This window comes from Arvicola amphibius, chromosome 3 (genome assembly GCF_903992535.2).
Source record: "Arvicola amphibius chromosome 3, mArvAmp1.2, whole genome shotgun sequence".
Taxonomy (NCBI): domain Eukaryota; kingdom Metazoa; phylum Chordata; class Mammalia; order Rodentia; family Cricetidae; genus Arvicola; species Arvicola amphibius.
Window position 1 is genome coordinate 35333824 of NC_052049.1, and position 27160 is coordinate 35360983.

General features: G+C 44.4%; 1 protein-coding gene across 1 annotated transcript in view; it reads right to left on the reverse strand.

Annotated features, from left to right (window-relative positions):
• Positions 1-26040, reverse strand: part of LOC119809197 (chondroitin sulfate proteoglycan 4-like) — a 33754-nt gene extending 7714 nt beyond the window's left edge. The window contains 10 exon segments of the mRNA XM_042054676.1: positions 291-419; positions 3865-3897; positions 3900-4065; positions 14577-14753; positions 19288-19647; positions 19650-19733; positions 19735-19761; positions 21494-25057; positions 25729-25892; positions 25974-26040. Coding sequence (XP_041910610.1) covers positions 291-419; positions 3865-3897; positions 3900-4065; positions 14577-14753; positions 19288-19647; positions 19650-19733; positions 19735-19761; positions 21494-25057; positions 25729-25892; positions 25974-26040 — 4771 coding nt within the window.
• Between the last annotated feature and the right edge of the window lie 1120 nt (positions 26041-27160).

The window sequence follows — 27160 nt, forward strand, 5'->3', positions numbered from 1 at the left end:
CAAAGATAGTAAAGACAACCCCTCTCATGAATCCTTCCCAAGGCTCCATTCCAGTCCTTCCTCTTCCAGGGAAGGGGCAAGGGGAGAGACAGAAAGGTTGCGGAGTGCCAGCCTTCCCTTGCTGCTGTCAAATTTCTGCTGGAATTCTGTGGGGGTGGAGGACTAAATAGATGTAGCTAGAGTCCTTCCACAGTAAGGGACATCACTTTATGCCATACAAGTGGATTTTCTGAACGAATAGATAGGAAAACACTCCACCACCATCCCCAAACACTCCCTAAGCCTCTTACCTGGGAAGATGCTCAATCCTCTGTTGACTTCCAAGCTAATGATCAGAGCTCGGGCGGTGACGCTAAAGATTTGCCGAGGTGCAAAATTCAAACCATCAGTAACCTGGAAATTAAAGCCTCCTGACATTGCTCCTTCAAAAGAAGAACATATACTCTGGTCAGTTTGATTATCCTGAAAAAGTCACCTACCTTCACCCCATCTCCCTCCATGGGCCCCTGCAAGTAAGCCATAGTGATTTTGTAATGCATGAATTAGCCATTGAGCTCACTAGATCAAATGATGCTGCATGCCACATACATTTGGATTCACAACAGACAGCCTGTAGGACTGTGGTCCCACAGACTGTATCACCCAGACATGTCACAGCCTGCTTAGTTTGTGTAAGGATGCTCCAGGGTGTCTGCACACTGATGAAATCATTTCTCAGACTGTCCCTGACTTTGAGTGATACTTGATTGCATTATTGACAAGAAACAAAGTTAAAACACATCTATAAAGGTTAAAAGGCAGATCCCCTTGACCTCTGACACATTAAAGCAAAGCACAGATGTTACCACTGAGAAATTTTTGAAAATTAAAAAAATGCTCATCACCTGTATTTTATTATTTTGAAATAAATCCATATCAATAAAGTAATGTACGTCTATAACCACACAAATAATTTTTGAAATCTTGAGAAAGCTTTATACTGAAAAGGAAAACTTAAGGGAAGGGGATATTTAGCATCCTGCAACTGCTACAAACCATCACACTTTTAATGGAATATGCAAAAGAGAGGGTGGGAAGATTGCAGCTCAACCCTGCACAAAGAACTGTAGGCAACACAAAGATGCTGAGAGCTGGAAAAACAGTCTTTCCCAGGGAAGAACACACTCACTGGCTATCCAATACCAAACAGCCAACCCTGAAAACATAAACACAAACACACACACATGCACATAACAATGGGAAAAAAAGGGGCCATGAACTTGAAAGGGAGTTGGGAAGGTTATACGGGAGGTTTGGAAGGGAAAAAAGGGTAGGGGGATATTATATAATTATACTATAGTCTTAAAAGATAAGAGAAATTAACAAATAAATGTCCATGTCAAGCTAACCGTATTCTGAGTGCAAAGAGAAGGAGGAGAAGGACCTGCATGGATCCGATTCCCCAGGGTGCTTTGCCAGTGTCTACTCAGGGAGACTGGTGGCCACATCCACATCACTTTTTGAAAACGTCCATCTAGCAGTAAATTAAAAGCCTTCGTGCCCTTACAGAATATACTAGGTAGAAAGTATCTTTGTTGCCCAGGGGGAATTAAGGCAAGGAAGGCTATATGGTCAGACTGCAGTAATGTACAAGTACTTCCTTATTAACACAGATTGACATGAGGTCGGTTGATACTTGACATCTTTTAAGTCTTAGCTAAGCAAAACTCAATAGGAGGCCCCAAATCCTCACTAGAATGTTTACTGGTGGTGTTTTGGAATTTTTTTTTTAAGAGAGAATATTCATAGGTCACTATGAAAGAGACAGAGTCCAGGAAAGAACAAGACACAGGGTGTGCGTAACTCCTAACAGGGCTCACAACCAATTGTTGTGCATTTGCTTGCTTTCCCAGAAATAACTTTTCAAAGTTGTATTTAATGAAACACAAAATTAAAAAGGGAATGCTTCTACCACTGGGAATTCTTAAAGTGCCTTATGAATCCAGAAACAAAACAGGGCGGAACCAGAAGCTATTAAAACAAATACAGACTGTCAGACAGAGGGGGACCTAACACTAAATAGGACCAGGAAGGAAGCAGACACATAGGGTGCTCTGTGGATTCTCCGTGGCAGAGCTCTGAGTTTTCCCAAAGGTACTCTCAGGAGGGCCAGGGATGGAGAGTCCCTGGCTGCAGACATCTTTGCTGCATCAAACCACTTACGCTGCTGTACGGACTGGTGAATTAGATTAGAGCAGGGCACTTTGCAAATGTAAGATGCTAACCAAGATTAATTAATCCTTCCCCTTTGTTTGGGGCTGGTGATGGACAGATGGACAGCTGGTTTCAGCATCAGAGGCATCTGCAGCTGGGCACCAGCAACTTCGAGAGTTAGCCTGTCTCAGTGTCCACTTGGGAAATATAATGAATTAGCCCTCACGTTATCCTAGCCTTTACCTTTCTCTCTCTCTTCTTCTCTCTCTCTTCTTCTTTCTTTCTTTCTTTCTTTCTTTCTTTCTTTCTTTCTTTCTTTCCTTTTCCTTCCTTCCTTTCTTCGTCTTAGTCTTCTTTTTCTTCTTTTAAGAAGCTATTTTCTCTAGCTACTAAAAGCAAATATTGACCTGGTAGCTGACAAGTCAATCAACCCAGAGAGCTTACTGTCGTTTCTATTCTTCACTGCAAATGGGAACCCTGTCTCCTAACCCGCCATGCCCTTTGGGGGAGAAAGCAGCTTGGGGGGCAGGCCAACCTGAGCCCTTCCCAGCTGTAGGTCTTTTCATCTCAAAAATGGGGTCATGACTCTGTATGGCTCAGAGGATTGGGGAGCACTTGGGAAATGACATGTTCCTGTGCTGCCTGACAAATGGAAGAGGTTTAAGAGTGTTGAAATAAATCTAAGTCCTGGGACCCCTGCTCCAGTGTGCGACCACTACCCAAAAGCATCCGTATGCTCAACTGTGTTCAGGTTCTTCTGGCAGCTGTGTGTTAGGTGCACAAATCATCAGGACATCATTGCCGTTGAGTTTAGGTGTCTTTATCTTTCTTTTCTTTACTACATTCTCAAAGAAGACAGTTTAAATGAACCGGGGAAAGGATGCCATTTAAGCTTTCAGGCTATGCGTTCCTACGCTCCTTTCCCATGCCCCCTTCCAGCTGCTGCCCATCCTGGCCCACTGACAAGGATAAACTTATGACAAAACCAGGCCAGCCTGGCCGAGTTCCTGGGCCACCTTTCCAGCAAATGTTGTTGGGATTGATTCACTGATGATTAACAGGGAGCAGAAAGGGCCCCCAACCAACATCAGGACCTCAAATACAGTGACACGCATTCATTCATGAATACAATCCTCGTACAAAAGCTGCTCTGTTCACGAATGAACCTCAGCATCTAGAACGTTATTACCTGGTGCACAGCTGGTGTTCAAAAATTTCATTTGTTCAAAACAGTTTTATTTATGAAGCATCTCCTACGTTCTAGTCGCTGCTTGAGGGGCTGAGGATAGAAGAGACTCTGCCCTTTCTTAGAATTCTTACACTGTCATGTGGAAGGGAGGTAAAAAGCAGAGGTCCAACTCAACCTACGCTAGTCTCACAGTCAGGGCAAGAGGGGAGAGTCACAGGAGAGATGCTACACCAGTGAGTGGGAGGAACGGGCTCTCACGGAAGGGAACTGACCTCACCTGCCCTCCCGAGTAAGCCTCGGGTGGAGGCATGTGCAGGCTCCAGTGATTTTATTAGCTTTCCTAAATATGTTATTTAAAAATCACAGAGCTTGGGAAGTTTCTACATCCTGTGGTTTTTTTTCAGTCAGTAGCTCTTAGGTATGACGGCCCACATCACTCGCTGCTCAGAACATGTGTTCTTGACCCTGCTCGGCCCTGTGACTTACCAAGTGCACAAACACGAGGTTACCCTCACAATTTGCGCCTGAGTGAAGTTCTGGATGCTTCTGCCAGGAACAGACTTGAGAGCCAGGTGCCCGTTGCTGGGAGGAGTGACCCAGTAGACCAAGTCCTGTGGGGGAGAGTCCCCATCTTCAGCACATAGGTCATCTCTGGTCATCTCAGTGACAGAATTCACCCACACCTGAAAGAGAAGAAAACCAATTCCAGTCCACCCACATAGTCACGACCCTGGGTCCCATGTGAAAAGACGAGAAACCCTAACCAGTCCACTGGAGTTTAAAGAATGGATTTGCTTTTTAAATTTTTAATTTTATGCATATAGGTGTTTTCCCTGCATGTATGTCTTATGTGCCATGTACATGTCTGGGGACCAACAATCTAGAGTAAAATATTCAGTATTTACTCTAATTACCCAACAATGCATATGAACTGATGTATATCTAACTATAGAACAATGGCTACAAGCACCCCGTGTGCTGAACATGCTAAATCCACCATACAACCATACAGAATCTCAGACTTTGTTGGGTTTGCTTTGAGGATACCTACAACATTGCTTTCAGTAGCTAATGGTGTCACCAGCTTTTAACAGTTAAAGAGGAAAATGCACATTGCACATTGCTATGCCCTTTATTCTATCTCACATGAAAACAAGAGTCTGGTTTCTTTGTTCTTGTGCTGTTTGCTATACTAATAGTCACAGCTGTAACTATAGCTGAGAAACATGGCGGTTTTCCTCATGTTAAACCATAACATTGCCTACACATCTCTCTCTGTCTCTTGCGCTCTCCTCATGCCCATCTCTTCCACAGTGGGTGGGGTGTGTTTCAGGTGTGTGTGTGTGTGTATGTGTGGTGGGTGTGCATGCGCATTGTGCACATGTGTGCAGATGTATGCATATTTATGTGCATGCAGGTACAGTGTGTGTGTGCACATGCCTGGGAGGCCAGAGGTAAACCTCAGGTATCTTTCTTCAGGGTCAGGTACTTTAGTTTACTTTTTAGTGGTCTCTCACTGGGATGGGGCTCAGAAATTAGCCTTAGGGCTACTGTCCAGAGAGCTCCAGGGATCTGCTCATCTTTACTTCCCCAGCACTGGGGTTAAAATGGCACGGGCATAGCTGTCTGGTGTTTTAATATGGATTCTGGGGACCGGATTGGGACTCATACTGGCATGGCAAGCTCTTTACTTAAACAACTTAACTTCAACCATTAACCAAACTGATTGCTCATCTACCATGTGCCAGTAACTAGTTTGACATTGCCACTGTACCAGTGGATGAAAACAAGGAGTCAGTGTCCATTGTGGAACCCCTACTTCAGCAGAGGGCACAGAAGGACACAGAAAGAAGGCAACAGGCACAGTAAGAAAAGAGAAGCCATGCCATGCACCACACGTGCATATTCCGGAGTGGTAAAAGAAGATGGCACTACGGGAAACACTGAGTTAGCTCAGGGGTAGGAGTGAGTGAAGCGGCCATTAGGGGCAGGAAGAAATAAGCAAGGTAAAGAAGAAAGAGGTTCAAAACATGAGAGTTGGGTCAAAACGCGCTGTCAAAATGCCAGCTTGTCCTTGAGGGCAGGAAGAGAATTCAAGTACAGCTTGGCCTGGCATACAAAAATATCCAGCTAAAGCCATGATGGTCTATAGAGGCAGGGGCACCTGCCAGTGGGGTGGCACAAGAACCCAGAAAGAATGACAGAAGGGAGGCTTGAAGGCACCGCAGGATGGGAAGTGGTTTGGTTCTGGAGTCTATTGCAGGTGTCCATGAGAGTTAACAGGAAAAAGGAAGGTGAGGGACTGATGGCACATTTGGGGCCCTTGCCAGTGTGAGGCAGCTTGGCACACACCTGCCAAGACTAGCTCTATAGAGACCAACTGGGAAGTAGGCCCGAGTCTCAGTTTACCCTAAGGCAACACCTGGTTCCACAAAGACCTCAACCCTAAGAACATCAACTTTTTAATGTCTACCAGAAATACAAGATTAATGGAATGTTTCAAATCACAAGATGTTGGGCTTCATTTAGCTTGTGAAAGGTCATAGTTTCTATAAAATATATGTCGGTGTTGTTTAACAAAATACCATGCCCAGTCATTCCAGTTTCAAGTTTTAACATTTTTAAAATCATTCCATGTGGCTTATTTTTATTTCTTCAGAAATGAAAATTGATTTGGGGGTGTGATACCATTTCTCCTTCCGATAAGCTGTAAACACCCGTTTTTTCCGGGTCAGGAGCACAGAAGAGCTGCCCAAGCCCGATTTCCACTGCAGTCCCCTCTACGGCTGAACAGGGCTTCCCCTTTCACACACGGGAACACACCGTCTTCCAAGACAACTGGAAACCTGTCGCTCAACACAAAAACACCCTCTGATCTTCCTTTCTCTTCACATTCCAGTTTAGTTCAATTAGCAACCCCATTGCTTCAAGGGCAGTGTGGTTCGTGCCCAGCTTTGAGTCAATAATTCCACATAGGTGGGAAGAGGACAGCAATGACCTTATGCTTGAATTCAGATTAGAAAATGAGCCAAGGCTCAAAAAAATAAGTATCTGAAGACAACACTGGACTCTGGGACAATCCATCCAAATTCCCCTTTGCCTCATAAACGAAAGTGCAGCTGACCTACGGCCAAACCTACTGGGGTATACTGGGTCTAGCTATGACCCAGTGCCATCTAAGTTTTGATACTAACATTTGAAGAACCCTGCCCTTTGTTTCAGATCTCAGGAGAGTTGTGCAAAGCGTTCTGAACTCGCTGCCCTTCTGTGTGGTGCTCCAGGACCGCAAAGTGACATGGCATCTTCATTCTCCTAGCTGCCGCTGGTTGTAAAGTTCCTTTTAGTGATAAGGTAGCTCAGAGGGAGAATTCTTGGCTAGACATACGGGTCCTTCATTCAATTCCAGCACCGTCTAAGCCACTCCAAGCCAACAAACAGGAAAATAAATAAATGGTTCAATTTTTAGGGTAAAAAACAAGGCAACGCATTATAGTATTCTATTACAGAAACTTGGAAAATGGGAAATGAGCCCCCTTGTGGCCAGAATTTTATGTGGCTCTGTATTTTTTTTTTTAAAAAAAAATCACTGCTTATGCTAAATACAAAAATTGGCACATTTCAGATCAGAATACAAAGGAGTCACTCAGGATGGCCTAACTCTGAACCTGGTTTGTCGAAATAGAAATGATCCTACCCATGCCACCAACGGCCGTGCGACACACCTGAATGGCTGGGGATTTAAGGCTGTTGTCTTGTTTCTGCGGGAGAAATGCACGCCCCCAAATGCTGAGCTAGAAAGGTCATGCTTGGCTCTGAACTCCATGCAGAGTCCAGGATGCCATTGGACTCTTCCTGCCACCCCCATGGCCAAAGCAGACTCCGGGTGGACATTCTTTTCATCTACAGGCCCTAACAAGAATAAGAAGAGAAAGACCACATAAGATCACCTGAAGGTTTTAATAAATCCAGGTTGGAGATCAGAAATGACATAAGTCTGGGCCAGGGAGATGGCTCAGCAGGTAAGGGCACCTGATGTCAAACCTGTGGTCTGAGCGTAATTCCTGGGACCTAAACAGTGGAAGGAAAATACCAGCTCCCATACTTGTGTTTGGTGCACGTGCATGCCCCCTCCATGCCCCAAATAATAAATAAATGTGATTTAAAACAAAACAAAATATAAATCTGAAGACTTGTGGAATCACATTTTGCCTCTGTCCCAGATTCTGTCTCTGCCTAACTTTATGACTTGGTCAAGTCCTGTCTATCTGCCGCCCGCACCCCACCCTACTCCTGCAAACCTAGGCCTATGCACACATTATAGGAGTAGCCTCCTCCCAACCCACTCCCCAGCCCATCACTTCCTCTTTTACATTTAATCCCACATTCCTGGGAAGTTGTGTCCTTTTCCTACTTCCTCCAGGTCCTTGGGCTCCTTCACTATAACTGTGAAGGAAGAAGAAATAGTGCTTGACCATCGTGATCTCAGGCTCTTAACCGAAGTCTGCTACTTGTTCTCCCTCCCTCCCTCCCTTCCTTCCACCCTTCCATCCCCCCCTCTGAATCTCAGCCAAGAGTCTTGCCCTGTGCTACAGATTCTTCATCTTTATTAGCTACCACTGAGACTGGGAAGTGGTCATTATCTTCACCAATGAATTGCTCTGAGTTACAGAAAAGAAATGATACTGTCAGAAATGATCCCCTAAATTTGGGAAGGACTAGTTACATATCTGCTCCTGGAAAATGTGTTCTCGTCGCTGTTATTTTAATTTAATGAATGCATGTGCTTTCCATATTCACTTCCCAAAGTGTTGACAGACCCAACAATTCTTAAATATTATTGGCAATTGATTCAGGAACTCCCCTGCAATATGACCGAGCCAATTAGCCTCTCCATGCTAATCTGCCATCGTTACTAGACAGTCTAGTGGGAAAGACAGAAATTTTGAAAACAAAAAATAATTGGGGGGCCGAAAATAATAGCAAATCTTAGATTCTATGAACTGCCTAGACAGGGTTTCTAAAGTTAATAAAGCCAATCCTGGCTGCTTTTTTGGCTCCTTTTCTAGTTGAATTTAGATCAATATTGATAGTAGATATTATTATTATTATGCTTTAAAACCTCAATGCACAAAACTACATTGTTCTGAAACCTTTAGGCAACTTTATTCACTGTGTGTGTGTGTGTGTGTGTGTGTGTGTGTGTGTGTGTGTGTGTCCTAAACTCTACCCCTCTCCTTGGGATATTTAAATTCTTGTCATTTGTTAATTTTCTTCCTTTGTGACCATGACTTTGGATGACCATAGCAGTTCATAAAGTGAGCTGATTTAGAAGAAGATACCTACTACTCATTATCCCAGCCTATTTTCTAGCCAGGAAGGGCAAATCCATGTGCAGGGGCAATGGATGACAGAGCTGGAATGATGAAGGAGACTTCAAAGCTGAGGACAGGAGGCAGACTTCCCTGCTTGGAAGACAGAGGACTCTTAACGTAGTAAAGAATCCTGACAGTATTTGGAGAGTAGGGTGTGGGTTGTTATAGGTGGGAACAACTTTGTCATAACCTGATGGTATCAGTTTCTTAGAGTTGAGAATTTAGCAATTGCATGAGATGAGCCCCTAGAACTTGACTCAACTCATAAAAGATCAAGTTTCAGGACTAGACAATGACTCAGTCAGTAAAGTGCATGCCACACAAGCATGAAGAGTTGGACAATCCCCAACACCCATGTAGAAAGTCAGTTCTATCTAAATCCCAACACTGAGGGTGAAGATGGGAGAATCCCTAGTGCTTATAGGTCAGCGAGCCAGGCTAGTCCAGATGAGCATCAGTCCAGTGAAAGACACTGCCTCAAATAAATAAATAAATAAATAAATAGATTAATAGATTAATAAATAAATGAGGTAGAAATGCGGTTGAAGAAGATACCCAATGCTGACTTGACATTATTCTCCATAGACATGTGCACATCTACCAAACACACATATACATACATACATGCACAAAGATCATGTTTTCCCAGAAAGAGAAAGAGAGATGGAGGGGCATTGCTCATTTATATAAAAATATCTGACTTTGCTAGTTTCATAGCTTAATGCCTTTCAATTACCCAAAACAATTAGTACATTTTACATACCAACTGTGTGTGCATGTGTGTGTGTGTGTGTGTGTGTGTGTGTGCCTGTATGTGTGTGTGGTGTATTAGACACCAGGTATTTTGGTTCTGTATATTATATTTTTAACATATTTTTAAAATATTGATTTGGAACCATAGGACCTGTAACCTCCAGATAATTCGCACTAGGGATGGCAGGTGTGACGTGTGACTCTGAGCTCAGACTACCCAGCCTCAAATCCCACGTTTACTAATTGTATGGTATTTGTCAAGCGATTTACCCTTTCATTGCCTCAAATATTTATTGTAACCCTCCTTTGATTTCAAGAATCACTGACAGAATTAAATGAGGAATTATCTAATCAGTTAAGTGATACATTTGCACATTTATAGCTGAGCCTGTTTCATAAGCGGGGCTTGCATATGCTGGCTACTTCCCAGTATTATCTCTGGAAACCAAAAGAACAAAACTGCATCATACTGAAGGGTTCTTATGCTCAGAAGTCAACTCTCAACGTAGAGCTGGTATTTATCATTCTCTTTATCCCTCTCCCCAGTTTTTCACCAGGCTTACTTCAGAATGAGCACCTCTGTTCTGGAATACTCCTTGATTAATAAGCCTCCTCTCTCTAAATATACATACACATGAATCATCTAATAACCCCAGCCCTACGTCCAGAAGAGTTCATAGAAGTGAATGGCAGATTCTTCTTCTCAAAGAGGCCCACTTGTGGCCTGGCCCTAGGCTGGTACCTGAGGCTGTTAGCCAGTTTTGTACACTGGTTTAAAATGTCCCACAAATGATACCAGGGGCTCCCTTTGTCTAAATTGTTTGTGCAATATAGTCTGTGGTGGAGCCGTCCTTTTCTCCTGGGGGTCTGGGGTTTGGGTTCTTCCCAGGCAGAAGGTGCCTGCCTACCTGACAGGTGTCAGAAAATATCTTGGCGACTGGGCAACTAATGAACTTCGTGGTGGAAGCCACTTTGCAAGTGCTGTCACAGTCACTGGGCCAATCAACTGTGTCCCGCGTGACTTCACTGGGAAAGCACTCGCGAGCTGACCTAGTTTCCTCTGGACTCCACCCCGGGTGCCGCTTCCCTCTGCTGATTTTGCTTTATTTGTTTCCCTGAAAAAAATCTTAACCACAGCACGCCAAATTCTGAACATCTCTGCCAATCCCACCTAGGGAGGCCTCGGTTCCCCTAACACACACGCCTCCTTAAAAAGGTCCTGTCCTTGGAGAGATCTTCCCTCTCTACAAAGTCAGTGTTCTCTGAACAGAATCGTCCTGAATGGTGGCGCGTGCACCCGACTGGAGAGACTTGGCTTCAAGGCCGCTCCTCCTTTCAGACTACACTACCCTTTAATGTTCCCAGCAGTTCCCTGGGCGGACCATGAAAACAACACCAGTTATAGAAGGGACCAGGACTAAGCGAACATTCAGTAAATGTAAACATTTATGGCAGTGTTTAACCACCACTGACAGCTACGGTTTCTCTCGGTAGCTAAAGCGTCACTTCTCAGATGACTGCTACAGAAGAGCCTGTGTGGGGGAGAGGGACGGAAGTAACTGAAAATAGGAGGTTTAGATGCTTGGCCAGTACATAGCATTGGAGAACCGGGTGAGACCGGAAGAAAACCCAAACTAACACATTCCAACGGCACAAGTGCTTTCCTCGTGAAAGGCAGAGGCCGAGAACTTGCCACGCTGTAAGACACCTGAAGCACTAACGGGAGTATTCCTGGGTCCCATTGCCAGGAGCTAACAATAACGAATACTGAAACTCAAGCCTTTTTCTAGCAATGCAAGGCCTGCTACCTAGACTAGACCCTGTGTTGCCTACACATTGGATTAATAGGTCCTGAAATGCTTCGTAAATTGAGGTAAAGGTTTTCTGCTTCTGATTTCACTTTTATTCCTTCCTGCTCCTCTGGCACCTATCTGGCACTGCTGTCAACAAAGGTCCTTGCACCAACGGTTATTCATACATGGTGATGTGCTGTGCCATCCTGCTGCATGGTGGGCTGGACACTTGCTACTTACAAAACAAGAGAAAGTACTTGGCTGGCATGAGCAGAGCCCTGGGAACCCCAACACCATTTAGATACCCAACAACAACACCTTATAAATTAAAAATAGTTGATGTTTAAAATCCCTCCTCAAAAAAGCACACTGAAGAAAGCAAGTGGAGATTGTCAGAATAGAAGTCAGCAGAACTCACAGCCAACCCCAACAGAACCTCATTTCCCAAGTTTTAGTTACCTAACTGAAAGAGGGAGATAATTTGATACTATTTTTAAATAACAAAAATGTATTAAAATGTATAGTAATAGATATCCAAGCATGTATACACACATACATAAGTAGTATGCATACTGCTAAATATACAATCCATAAATATACATTGTTTTTATTTAACAGTTACAAATTGAAGGTGCATTTAAATTATATAAATTTGTAAGATACAATGTGTGTAACGATCAAGTCAGAATAACTGATATTTCCATCTCTCTGAACATTTATCATACTTATTATTTTGTTGGCAATCTTCAAACACCTCTCTTCCAGTTCTTTCATGAGCATTTATTATATAGATCGGTTGATCTTTGTTTGCTGTTTACTAAGTGACATTGTCAAAACTCATGATGAATTAATGGAGCCTTCAAGAGCCATAGTTATTCAACCACACGGGCAATCAGAGACTGTTTCTCGGATTTTCCTGTTCATTAGCTGTGACTAGAATGAGCTTCAGAAGCGGAGGGAGGACCGGTGAAGTACTCCCAGGTTCACACTGGAAGGAACGGAAGGCAATGTGAAGGAATAAGAAGAAAAAGTATTTAAAAAATGGGAACTCACTATAGCTTGTTAAGCATTACGTCTTGGAAGGGGTTAAATGGCTCTCGTAGGACCTCGAGTTAGTTCTCAAGAGAGTATATGGTTAAAAAACAAACCCTTCCCTGTTCTCAGCTCTCCTGCTTTGTTATGGGGCATCTTCTTTCAGGATGTTATGGGGCATCTTCTTTCCTGCCATCTTGAGGCCTCTGACATGAGGCCTTCACTGGAACTGGCACTAGGCTGTTAGGATCCCCAGGATCCTAAAATTGTGAGCTACATCAACTTATTTTCTTCCAAATCACCCCATTTTTTTTTTCATGACAGCAACAGGAGCAGCCCACCCTCAGGCCTGTGAAGAAGAAAAGTGGGATTGTTTTTGAAGGGATAGAATTTGGCCTCCATGGTATTCAGAGCTAGTATTTCATCTCTAAGGAACACCCCCTTCTTTTTGTAATGTTTTATAAATTCTTTGAGAATTTCATTCAATGTATTTTGAGGATATTTACCACCTCCCTCCCAGTTCTTTCCCTTACCATCCTTCCATCCCTTCCTATTGAACTTTGAAAAAGTTTCTTCTTCTTCTTCTTCTTCTTCTTCTTCTTCTTCTTCTTCTTCTTCTTCTTCTTCTTCTTCTTCTTCTTCTTCTTCTTCTTCTTCCTCTTCCTCCTCCTCCTCTTCTTCCTCTTCCTCTTCTTCTTCCCCTTCCCCTCCCCCTCCCCCTCCTCCTCCTCCTCCTCCTCCTTCTTCTAGTTATAGGGGTTGGGGCCTGTCTGAGGGTGTGGTCCACCTATCAGGGGGCATATTATTAAAAGAAACTGACTCTCCTTCTCCCAGTAGCTATCAAATGTCAATAGTTCTTCCACTAATCATAGGATTACAAGTCTATCTTCCCCCAAGAATGTTGGGATTTTGTTTGGCCAGAGCTTTCAAAGGTCTTGTGCAAGCTGTCACAATTGCTATGAGTTCATAGGTGCATCTGTCCAGTCATATCTGGAAAACACTGTTTTCTTAATGTTATCAATCTTTCCATCACTTCTTCCACAAAGATCCGTGAGTTTTGAGGGAAGAGGTGTGTGGTGGTCTGAATGAAAGTGACCCCCACAGACTCAGAGGGAGCGGCACTATTTGGAGGTGCGGTCTTGTTGAAGTAGGGGTGGTCTTATTAGAGGAAGTGTCTCACTGGGTATAGGCTATAAAGTTTAAGAAGTTCAAACCAGGCCCAGTGTCTTACTCTCTTTCTGCTGTCTGCCAATCCAGACGTAGAACTCTTAGCTTGTTCTCCAGCATCATGTTTGACTGCATACTGCCCTGCCCCCACCATGACGATAAGAGACTAAACCTCTGAACCTGTAAGCCAGCTCCAATTAAATGTTTTCCTTAATAAGAGTTGTTGTGATCGTGGTGTCTCTTCTCAGCAACAGAAACCCTAATTAGGACAGGATGTGACATGAATGTATGATTTTGGGATGAGCACTCCAGTCTTTTGTTGCCCGCACATTTACTATGGTGACCACTTTTAACTGCTCTCTATCTCAAGGGCCATTCTTAAACGTACATGGTACAAATAAGCAGACACCAAGCCTGATCAGATCCATAGACCATGATTTGCAACTTCCTGATCTTAAGTGTTTCTCACCAGGACAATATTAACGTTCCCACTTTCACACAGCTAACAGTAGAGTCATGATTCTTACCAGACATGCCTTTGTCTCCTAATCACCAAGCTACCAGTCTAGGGGAACTGTCCATGTGTAGACACCTCCCTAGCCCACCACAAAAAGACTATGTCTCAGCAAAGATACTGTGAGTGGCACCAGCTTAAGAAATGCAGAAATCGGGGCCAGCAAGATGGCTCAGCAGGCAATGGCACTTGTCACCATGCCTGACAACTTGATCCCTGAAACCCAAATGGTAGGAGAGAACCAGTTCTTACAAGTTGTTCTCTGACCTCTACAAATGTGCCATACTCTGTGTGTAAACACATACATACATACACACACACACACACACACACGCAAAGCAAATAAATGTAAAAAAATTAAAAGGAAACATAAATTATTATCTTCCAACAGTATCCAACAAGATATTGACAAGTAATAACTAATAATTCTTTGAAACAATGGAGACATGTTAGCATACAAGGATGGTTATATGTCTTATTATTTTACAATAGCAATGATATAAATCCAAACCAATTTGGTTGCCCTGAGGTTCTTATGTAAATCAAAAGCACACAGCACTTACCTGGAGGATTTTATTGGCTGTTATTACTGGAGCCTTGTCATTTACAGACTCAACAGTCACAAAAAGAGTCTGAGGCAGACTCTGTTTCTCAAGCTCCGAACTGCTGGCCAAGATGGTGAGACTGTCCGTTAGCTCCTCACTGTCGTTACGAACATAGTGAATCAACCCATGCTCCACCTGAAACCAAACCAACAGAAGCACTCAGTCCCAAACCATGACGGAAGTGCTCAAAAAGATGTCCGAGCGCAAAACTCTCCCTAAGGCTCAGAAGCATATCTTCATCCCACGACGGAGTGGGAACTGTGATGGACGGTATCACACTTCATCCTAAAAATAAGCAAAATGCCACTTCATCCTAAGGATAGGTTTAAAGAAAGGTAGAGAAATGCAAGGTGGTGCAGGAACGAGAATGCTGAATTAGTAACAGAAGACGAGTTTAAATGCCACCTCTAACAGTAATGTGTGCTGCTAGGTGCACATAACCCAATCTCTTCTACCAATTGGACACCACGGTGAAGTTCAAGTTCAGCTTGCTTATTTAAGGTGCCTACATTTGGAAGGTTTTGGTTGTTTTATTTGACAATCCAAACCATCAGAGTTAGGCTCCTTTGCGGTTTTGTTTCTCTTCCTTGGAAACACGTGGATCAGGGAAACTATTAAGTTCCCCACACATTTTCTGAGCTAAGGAGGCCCTGTTTCCTTAGTTGTTTTCTGTGTCTGAGGGTTATGTGTGATGGTGAGTTTTAACTGTCAACTTGAGACAATCCGGATTCACAAAAAAAGAACAGCTCAATTAAGGACTGTCTCCATTGGGGGTGGGGGGTGGGAGAGTGACTCAATTAAGGCCATTGATGTAGGAAGACCCAGCCTACTGTGGGTGGCACCATTCCCTAAGCAAGGGGTCCTGACCTATTTAAGAGTCAAGAAATAGAGCTGAACAAAGGCATGCGAGCAAGCAGCATGCTTGTATTTGTTTCTCTCTGCTCTTGATTACAGATGGGATGCAAGTTCCTGCCACTGTGACTTCCCTGGAACTGTAGGCAGAAATCAGCCTCTTCTCCCTAAATCACTTTTTTGGGGTATTTGGGGGGGGGTATTTTATCATAGCAACGGAAATGTAACTAGGACAACCTGCTACCTTCTAATCTTGAGCCCTCACTTTCATAATAAATCATGTATCTCTTAAGTTAATATACATCTCCTGTAGACAGACTATGGCAGAATACATTACAATCAAATCATTCTACCATAGAAGATCTCTTTCACAGTAATAAAGCAAATGTAATATTTACTTTTATTCCCTGTTAGATTCCATCTTTTTAATTTCAGTTCTGAAGTTGTCACTGGATGGGTAAGTTATTCCTCTTTGATTTGTAGAAACCAAAAGCCTTATCAGAGTCCATTCCCCTCTCTCAGACTTGACTGCTGGAAACACGGAAGATTACAGTTCTGCACCAGACTGCGTTCAAGCTAGAGGGGAATTTAGCTTCACTGAGTCTGCTACCAAAACACAACGGTAAGAACTTCCAACGACCCAAAGGAGTTGTTGGAATTCGGAACAAGACTCTGGGGCTGTGTTTGTTTTGACAAAATTTAGCCAAAAATTTGAGCGGTTCAACTTAGCCCATTCCTGTAGCGCACTTCCTTTGAGCAAAGCCTTTTGATCCTACAGGGGTGTTTCTGACAGGGGTGGAAAGTTCAGTCCCCTCAAGGGAAAATCATGGCCACGGGTGCTATGAGAGATTCTGGAGTTCTGTGGGTAGAAGATTCCAGATAACAGGGCCTAACCTCAGATTCCTAGAATACGCTGTTAGGCTACTCAGGCACAACCAGTGAGAGGGACTGATCGCAAGATGAGAGATCTCAGAAATGAAAGTGCTCTACTGATAGTGCTCACTGCCAGGACACTTTCCCCGGAGAAATATATCACTTCCCCCAAATCACACACCCTTTAATGAGCAATTTGTCCCAAAATTGCATAGCACTTAATAATATTTAGCTGGGAGCTGAGAAAGGTCCCAAAACTGCATACCATTTAATAATATTTGGCTGAAAGCTGTCTCTTCCTATCCTTTGAAAGCCAAAAAAAAAAAAAAAATATCTGGCCGGGTGGTGGTGGCGCACACCTTTAATCCCGGCACTCGGGAGGCAGAGGCAGGCAGATCTCTGTAAGTTCGAGGCCAGCCTGGTCTACAAGAGCTAGTTCCAGGACAGGCTCCAAAGACACAGAGAAACCCTGTCTCGAAAAACCAAAAAAAAAAAAAAAAAAAAATCTGCGATCAGATGAATGCCTTTTCTAGCTCTCTTTTCTGGTTTATTTATTTTTTCTATATTCCTAATAATTTTCATTCAACATGCTGCCTTTCATAATTTTCCTGCCTCTCTGTCTCCCTGTTCCCCCACCTGGGGAGAAACTCCACAAGGACAGGGTTACTGCCTGGTTAATTCGTCACGTTGCCCTCATCTCCTAGCTCCGGAAGCCCTGACCCAAGACACTCACACACTTCTTACTGAGCAAACAAAGCCCGGGTCTCTCCACTAAGACACTGAAGACTACAGACACATAGGATCAGAGTTACTTTAAGTGAAAACGACAATATCTCAAAACCTAGAGACCACAAGGGTTACATATAAAGAGACAGTGTAAGGAATCACCTGACGAATAGGGACATGTGACTTTGTCATATGTGTATGTCTATGAACATATGTCATATGTCTAGGAACAGGCTGCATGAAAACACAAATGCCCCAGGAGACAAGTATGTCTCCACACAGATTTCAACAGGCAACTCAGAATACATAAGGTAAAAGTATTTGATTCAGCTTACAGCAAAGCAGACAGTCACTATTGATAGGTTTCCTGGATGCCATAATTGAGAGATGAGAATAGTCCTCTTCCCTGGGTCAGAAGGAGAAAGTGCTCTCCTAGCCTCTGCATCCTGTTTCTTCATGGCTTCCTAATGATGCCTAGGTACTCTAGCCTCCTTGACAGTGGATACAGACTACACCTCCTATGGGCAGAGGCTGGAACCCTCCAAATGTAGACCCAAGTACCCTCTCCCCCTCCTCAGCCTGTGGGTACACCTCCCCAGATGGCCCCTCATCTCTCAGGCCCCCACACTCTTGGCTATGCTGCTCCTTTAACTTGCACTGCCTTTTTTGGGTTCCTAATCTGTTACTTCTGTGCTCTTTATCTAACTCCTCAGAGTCTAGATTGACCATGGTCCCTTCACAAAGAGTTACAGTCTTCTCTCTGCTCTTCAGTTAGAATTGGATATGCCAGCTCTGTACTCCTACAACACGACCATGGAAATAGAATATGAGAGATAAGAGAGCATCCCAATTAAAGATGAAGCATCTGGCTCCTCCATGGCACTTCCTGAGGCAAGGACTACATTTCAGATACCACAGCAACACATAGCAACTAAAACAGAGCACGCCTTTAGTAAGTGGACTTAAATCCATGAGGAATCCCATAACTTGGATTTTCACATTTTTATTTACTTTTAGGTTTGGGTGTTTTGCCTGCATGTATGTCTGGGCACAACTTGCACGCCTGTTAGCCATGCCAGATCCCTTACAACCAGGTTTACAGAAGTTGTGAGCCACCATGTGGCTGCTGGGAACTCAACCTGGGTCCTCTGCCAGGGCAATCACTGTTTTTAACGGTTGAGCCAACTCTTCAGTCTCCAACTTGGCATTCTTAGAGGCAAAATGAAGCAACATACGTGTGTTTTTAGCTGGAGAGGCAAAGCCAGGCAAATGTGGTGGTGGGTAGGGGGTTGTTTGTGGTTTCCAATCTAAAGAGTTTGTATTGCTCGGGGTTTCTAAGGAAGAGCTGAAGGACAATTTTCAAAATTGAAAAAATAATAAACATTGGTAGAAGTCATTAATTTACTCCTGTAAGAAAACACAGTCTAATAATAATAATAATAATAATAATAATAATAATAATGATAACCAAAGCAAAGAAACCAGATAGCAACCTTGAGTTGACTTTGGTTATTTCATCTGCCTTCAAAATCTGGATGCCAGATGAGCAGTTGTATCCAGCTTGCTGACTGCCAGGACTGAGCCACCCTAGACACCTGTGGCCCCATGTTTAGTATATAGTATGTTCTTTGTAAAACATCTGGTGAATGGATGAAGGGATACGTGAATAAAAAACGTTTACCAAAGATGAAGTATCTGAGTGTTCCTGGTATCAACAGAGGGACGGGGTACTCTTGTAGAAGTGGGCTTTAGTAAGGATGGCAGAGTCAGTTCCTGGTGTACAGTCAAAAGTCAGAAGATTGGGAGAAAGTTAAAAACAAATCGAGGACCACTGACCATCTTTCTCTCAAATGTTTAGAGTGTGTGAGGGGTGCAATGCTGTTTCCTTGTGGGAATAAGGCCTCTCACATCGCATTTTCAGCAGAACCAGGATCTAAGAGAAGCTTCCAAATTCGTGGCAGTGAAAAGAAATGTTGAATGTTTTTAAATTACAAGACGCATCTCAGGAAGTAGTAAATACACCATCACTGAAGACGTTTAGGCAGTGTTAACCCCATTCCTATGGGGACACTACAGACAGGCTTCTAGCATCCTGTGGGAGGCTAGACCCCAAGGTCCCATCACTGAAGTCTATGAGTCTAAATGATAAAGAGTCAATTCCAACCACTCCCCCCATGCCAGAACAACATACTCAAATATATTAACTGTGATTTATTACCTGTTTCCTGGAAAATTTCATGAGCTTTACTCTTGGAAAATTGGAACTTTGAACATAACCGTGCTTTGGTGGGTCGAGGAGAACAAATTCACAGTTAAGAGTCTCAAAATACTTGCTTGGAATTCTGAGGTGGTCTGGTAGAAGTGCTTTGGAACCCCCTTCCTGAACCGTGAGATTCTGTACCTCCAGAGGGATCCACTTAGGGATGATATCCAAACGCATTTCTACCCTCCTTACAAAGTGGGAGTCCCGGCTCACATCTAGGGTGAACTGGTCCTTTTTTTGGCCAGGAGCTGTCTGTACATAAAGGACATTGCCGTCATCAGTATCCTGCCGGGTGAAACTCAGAGTGGACTTTTTCCGTTTGTACCCACGCTGCCATCTTCTGTGGTAGATTTTTGGAGGTGCCCATGTATTGGTGGAGTCCTGACTACAAATACTGTCTCTGGAGGGGATCTCATCTTCAGTCCCAGCCTTGTTCACAAACACAAGAAGAAAAGCACATGAAGAATCAGACGAGCCAAAGCTGTTGATGAACCAAACGGTTTCTCTTAATACTGACAAGTGGCCTAAGTTACAATCAGTGTTACTACACAGCTTAAGACCAGGTCTGACCTGGGGCCATGCTGATCATGCCAATATTTGGAATCTCAGTCCTGGTCACAAACAAACAAACGAATGAATGGTCAACAGCACGTGTGTAGCTATGAAGCATTTGCACACAGCAGACAAACACCCTGAATATTCTAAAAATTAAGGTAAAAGAATTAAATGTTATAAGGGGAGGGCTGGAGGCTTGCCTAGCATCCAGCACGTGCAAAGCCATGGATTTGATCCCTAGCAATGTGGTGGGGGAATTATGAAGAGAAGGAAGCAAGGATGGTTTCAGGAAGAAGAGGTGCATCACTAAAATTGCACGACTGTAGAGGATAAAGGCCTTTTTCCTGTTTAGTTCTACTTTCTCTAGCTCAGCATTTCCTGTGCATTTTCATTTTATTGATTCAGCAAAGTCCATTTAGAAACTGTCTGCAACAGATTAAGTCACAAGAGGGAGCATGCCCCCTCGTGGTGAGACGTATTAACTCTCTAAGTTTGAAAAAAAAAAAAGTGTGAAAAGCTAGTTAGTGCCTTCTCTTCCCTTAGTCAAGTTTCATTATTTACCAACCTATTCTAGCTCCCGCTCATCTCTGATATTGCTGGTTACTCTTGGGAAGCTGGCCTGCATCCTGAAGGCAGAGTCGGAACAGCCTGCATGTCTGGCCAACTGTTAAAAGCACAGCTTTCCCAGCCTACACCCTATAGGAGACAACCCTAAAAACAACAGCCAGGCCAAGCTGATCCATAGGTCTGCGCTTACTAGAAACTTCGTGGCTCTGCTCTCAGTGACCCTGGTACAGCTCCACTGGTCTAGAGAAGTTTTATCCACTAGTTTTGAGAAACTAAACAGGACCACATCCAGAAATGAAGAAAGAGACTGTGCAATGGTGCCCTAAGCTGTTTGGGGAATCCCTTTTATGTCTGTTAAATTACTTCTTCCTCCCATCAGAGATCAACCCATATCAAATGAAATGTTGTTAGTACAGCTGTTAGCAACAAACAAAAATGAAAAGCTCCTCATGTGCCATAACACATACTTCCCTCCCTTAGTCCTGGTTCACACTACAGTAAGCACGGGCACATACATGAGCGTGTGTATAAACACGGCTTTAAAGTAAGACTGAACATTGTGTAGATTTTATTTCCAAGTGAGGGAAAATTGGTAGAATCAAATTCCAAAACTCCTAACTTTTCATCTCAGTGGCACATAGTATGTATATTAAGGGTGCATACACCCACCCGGTGGTGGAGGCGGCGGCACATGCCTTTAATCCCAGCACTCGGGGGCAGAGGCAGGCGGATCTCTGTGAGTTCAAGGCCAGCCTGGTCCACAAGAGCTAGTTCCAGGATATGCTCCAAAGCTATAGAGAAACCCTGTCTTGGAAAAAAAATTGTGCATACACATACATTAGAGCTACTCCCAGTACCATGAAACACACACATGCACACACACACACACAGAGAGAGAGAGAGAGAGAGAGAGAGAGGGAGGGAGGGAGGGAGGGAGGGAGGGAGGGAGGGAGGGGTATTTTCAGAAGCAAACAAATAGATTATTAGTCCCCTCGAGTCTAAGCCAATAAAAACACCCAGTGTTTTGGGTGGGGCCTACCTGGAGTTTTCCACTGCTCAGTTTTACTGCTTCTCCTTCTTCAACCGTAAGGCTGCTGCGGTGCAGAAACTGAGTGTAATGAGGGTGACTCTCCAAGGACACTTGGACACAAATGCTCACATCTAAGCAGGCATCTTTAACTTTCGCTGTCAAGTTAAACGTATCAAAGTTCCCATCGCCATTGTGCCTATAAATCACGTGTCCCTGCTTCAGGTCATGTTGGGAAAATGAGTGCAACTCAGAATTGTTGACCAGGATTCTGCCATGTTTAGGGGGTTGCGAGATGTGGAATTCAAAGTCACGGTCTGTTCTGACATCTTGGTTCGTGGTGACGCTCAGGTTGGCTGTTGTGACACAGCTGTCTCTCCCTCTAGACACAAGCAGCCCTGTGTTGTTGACTATGTGGACATAGGCCTCTGACACACTGACCTCGAAGAGGGATGACGTGTAGTGGACACCATCTGTCACGAACAGCAGGAATCGGGCAGAGTCTGGACCGTGGTGCCTGAAGAGCACACGCCCTTCCTGGAGGTCCTCTTGCCTGAACTGGTACAGCTTTTGAGACGGCTCATTGGCTTTCACCAAATCTCCATTTGGTATACCACGCCGAGTGTAGAGCAACTGCCCATCATCAAAATCTACATCAGGGTCATGGAAGCAGAGGTCTGCTAATGTCAGTAAGCGCTGGCTATTCCGCACAACGTGAAAGACCTTATCCACCACACGCACGGGCTTCTCATCATTCTTCAACTCAACAGAAACGCTGACTTTGATTTCTGTAGACACGTGTTCCAAGTCAAGATTTCTGACTCCTCCCTGTTGGCCCAGATCTGTGGCAGAGGCCAGCACAACAAATTCATCACACTGAGTCTCAGAGTCATCATGAACATACATCAGCCTTCCACCCACTATGTCTTCCTCTGTGAACCCACTGATGCCACTGTCACTTCCCAGAGAGGCAGAGGAGCTGGCCAATTTCAGTTCCCCATGCTGAGGACTCTTGATGACTTCATATTGGAAGGCATGATTGGCCAATGTTTGAACAAAGAGTTCTGATTTTGAGATTAATGTCCATTCTCCTTCTTTTACAAATAATCCAGTGTTTGTTAAAATAATATGCATCTTATCTGCTTTAAGGTTTATCCTGAAAGTATAATCTTTTGTTTCTATGTGTTTTACAATAACTGAAAAACTGAAAGTGTCTTGTGAGTCTTCCCTGGACCGCCCTTGAGGTTCATAGCTTACCTTACAGTCTGTAATATTTTTCTGACTGAAAATTGATCTTGTTCGAAGAACTTCATTGCCAAGTAGCAAGCTTCCTTTCTTGGGTGGGATCAGTAACTTGAAATACAGTTCCCTCTCAGCTACTTCCACGCTCTCTGTTCCAGCCTGCAGATGGTCAGAGTCCAATACTTTCTTGCTTGTGTTGCTAATCTCTAGAGGAACATTTTTCAGAAGTGTCAATTTCAGCCACTCAACAGTCACAGGAAACAGGAGCTCCTCGCTTACCCTTCCTTCTACGTTAGCTTTAAATTTAAAGTGATCCGTCGCATTTTCTCGCTGCAGTTCTTTGAATGAACTATAGTATCGGATCTGACTCCTGTCAATGGAACGTTGAGAAAAGGTACTGACTTGTTTCCATTCCCCGTTGGATCCCTGATGCTGAATTTGGCCAAACCGAGGTGGACGAGTGACATCATAGCGGGTGTCCATCTCATGTGGTTCGCCATTCACCTTCACCGACAAGTCACTATGTGTGATCAGAACCGTACCACCCTGTGGTACCACCACGCCAGTCCTAACTACCACCTCAAAGTCCCAAGGAACAGCCATGACCCGTAACACCACAGTATTACTAACCAGCTCACCGTCAGTTGCTCTCAGAACAATCCGAGAGTTTCGATGACCCTTGTGCACGTAGAAAATGTTGCCAGCTTGTAAATCCATCTGTGTAAAACTATTGATGGCTCTGCCAGGGTCGTCGGCACTTTCTAAAAACCCAGCATCCATGCTGAGGTCGCTAAGAACTGAAAGCCTGAGATGCCGCGAATCGGTGTCAGGGTCTGACACCTGTACCACATTGGGGGTCAGCTGTTTCTTAGAGTTCTCCAGAAGGAGCAAGTGTCCTTCTGGGAGCTTAAGGAATGGGGGGTCGTTCACTGGAATGACTACAATATTAAGAACACGCGGAATGGGATCCTGCAGCTGGGGTGGCATTGCCTTCTCGCTACTAGAAAAAACCGAAAACGTAAAGGAATCTGCAGGCTCTTCCGAGCCATCGTGGACATACCACACTTTCCCACGCGCCAGATCTAACGGAGTAAAAGTCCTCTCCATTTCTGGTGCATGCCGAACATCTATTTGAAGGAAACCATGAGCTGGCATTTCCTGTATTTTAAACAGAATCTGAGAATGGTTGATACCCAGATCCAGAAAGTCCACATTCACTTTTATATGCTTTTGTCCCAATAAGGCCCGTCCACCTTCTTGGACTTCCAACTTATTCAAAACCAAAAAACCGCCACTTCCGTTTTCCCGAAGAGAGCTGGAACTGGGAAGCGCGGTGGAAGGGGCTGGCTCTAGCTGAGGCAGGTCTTGCGCTGCTGTTGAGGAAGGATCTTGATCATGGACGCCCTCACTTGTGCACCCAGCAGAAATGTCTTTGGAAACCACTGCATCCCTTAAAGCTCTCTTGTCCAAGTTTGCTTCCAAGGCTCTCAGGCATCCTTTCAGAGCGATGCCCCGAGCAGATTTCCCAGGCAGAGACACAAGTTCTAACCGCCGCACTGTTTCCCACATCCGGTGATTCAGGCCTCCCACGAACAGGGGGCCTTCAGATACCAATGCTTGGTTTTGCAGAGGCAGCGTGGCCCTTACCCCTTGTTCGTCTACCGTGAGGTCCAGATGCCTCCTTGTGACTCTGAGTTGAACAACGTGCCACTTGTTGTCACTAACCAAGCGGGACGATGAAAGCTGTGTTTTTGTTTCTCCCTTCCCCACACGAGCCTTCAGGAGGCCCTCGTGTATTTCCAAGGCAACAAAATCTCTTCCTCTGCCTGACTGAAATAAAAGCAAAGCTTGCTGGGTTCCAGTTTGCACAGCAAATCTCAGTGTCCCTTCCTCCTGTACCCTCCATTCTGGAAAGGCGACATAGGACCTAGAACTGAAAAAGCTAATAGCTTCATTCTTCCCAGCAAAAAACTCATGGTTACATCCCAGCGATACCTCATGAACCTTCTTGAAGCCAGGATAAGACCTAAGGGAAGTAAGGACCTCCCTCTGGTTAAACACCACGCCCTCTATGCATCCTCGGAAGTTGGGGGTCTTTCTGTCCAGGTAAGGGACGCTGAGTCCCCCGCGACCTCCTACATAGACTCCATGGTGAAATGTGAAGTTCTGCATCCCTCCATCCCGCTGGCCAGTTGTCTCGTACTGCTTGTCAATAACCAAGAGAACCTTATCCTTGCCATAGTACAGTTCCACCGAATGCCACGCCAAATTGTCCACACGAACTCTGTGCTCAGAAAGGAGAAGCTGTTCACCCGTACCCAAGTTTATTTTCACCTAAAAGAGACAAGAGCCATAATTAATGAACCTCACCAAGCTGTTTATCTCACAGTGTTTTATTGGGGCCATCGGGGTTGCTATGGATCGACCCCACTAAAACTCATGGTGAGACCTAAATCCTGAACTCAGCAGTTAGGTTGTAAAGAGGGGTTAATGCTCTGTGAGGTCTCTCAGGGAAGTGGACCAGTGGCCCAAGAGGGGGTAGAGATGTTACAAAGCAGGTTTGCCTCTCGCTTCTTCCCTTCCACCACGACGCCTTCACCAGAAACCAAGCAGACTCTACCATCATCCTCCTACACACCCCAAAATGAATCTACTGTCTATTTCCTTTATGAGTTACCTATACTACCCAGCTTCCAGTATTTTATTTTTGCAAGAGAAAGAAAGGAGAAAGAGAGGGAAAGGGAGGGAGGGAGGGAAGGGGGAGAGGGGAGGAAGGGAAGAGAGTGAATTGACAGGAAAGCCTCCTATAGTTATGGATTATATATTAAAGTGGAAAAGTTCGAAGTCAGAATATTTAAGATACACTGGAAACATCTGAGACAATCCCACCCTAACTAAATGGTATATCACTTTATTCTAAAGAGAAATGGTTTGTTCTATTTTTCTGTGGCTTTGTGTTCTCCAGTAACTGAATTCTTATTTATTTTAAAGATTAAAACAAATACCTGTAATATTCCCGACAGAAGCTCTATTAGGCAATAGTCGATTTTCCCAGCTGCAAGAAAAAGTACGCCTTGTGACTTGCTGGTTTGAAATCTCAACTGAAGCGACAGCCCAGAGGAGACTTCCGTGATGCTGAGCCCCACGTAGCTTTCGCCATAAAAAGATGCTTCAGAGAAGAGAAACCCAGGTCAGCAAATCTGCTACACAACAGCTATGCTTCATATTCTCTTTCTCGTCATGGGCTAACCCTGCTGAAGAAAGCTGCCTTGCCAAAGACCACCCATGCTGTCTAGGGTGGCCCACAGACCCGGCATGACGCATCAAGACAGCATTCTCTTCCCTCACTCAGGGCAGACTTAAGGGTCCCTCTTCATTAGAACCAACCAAAGGAGCAGCCAAGGCTTTCGCGAACACCGAAGAGCAACTCGAATTCTTCATCTAAGTCTGCTCCCCTGCCTTCTGACAAGGTTGATTCCAAGCTCCCCCTAACAAAATTCTTGCATGTCAAGTTCCATCTCAGATCTAGCTTCCCATGGAAACTAACTGGCACTACAGTGGCCTTAAAAAGTAGACTCTGGAAGGGACTCAATGCCAAACCACCCTCGACTGAAAGGACAATTAGGATGAGTGTCACTGTGGATAGGTGGGGCCCAGGAACCCCTGGCAGTGATGCTAAAGTTTCATTGGCTATGAACTGGGATGGCACAGCGGTGGCAGAGTACGCGCTAGCCCTGCTGTGAAATGCTAAGCAGTAAAAAGTAGAGGGCAAATGCATGAGGAAAATGAAACTGGGTACTGATTCACAGGCTTGGAGTTTTGCAGAAAGACAGCCTGAGAGAGGTTAGCGTTAATCATGACCTTTGTCCTCATTTCCCACAGTAGGAGGACACAGGAAGTTAAGACTCACAGCAACACACCAGTCATCAGAGTAACCAAGCTCAAAACATCCCAACTAAACAAGCTCACTCCAACAAGGTGAAGATAAAAGCAGAATGCTGTCGTGTGAAACCAGAAATCTGCATTGATGTCATCAGGCATCTTGAGTCCCAGACCCTTTTGAGTCCTCTGCATCAGCAGATGTGGGTTATTCTCTTTTCAAAGCCAGCACCTCAGAGTCTGTAGAAACCTCTCTCTGCAGGATACCATGGGACTTCTGAAGACAGACACCATTGCTCCTGCAAGCAACTAGATCCAAAAGCAAAAAGCAAGTCACAACCCAACATTCTGGGGATCATGGTTGGCTGGCTATGGGATAGATAACACAGATGCAAAGAAGGTGTCCATGTGATTGCCTTATTATTATTTATTGCAATCAATAAATGACAGTGGTCACGGAGGCACGTGGCAAAGGCTCAAAGGAGTAAGTTGTAACATCAAGTGGCCACTGGAGCAGGAAGAGGTGTTAGTGGGAGTAAGAACCTACAGTGAATCAGT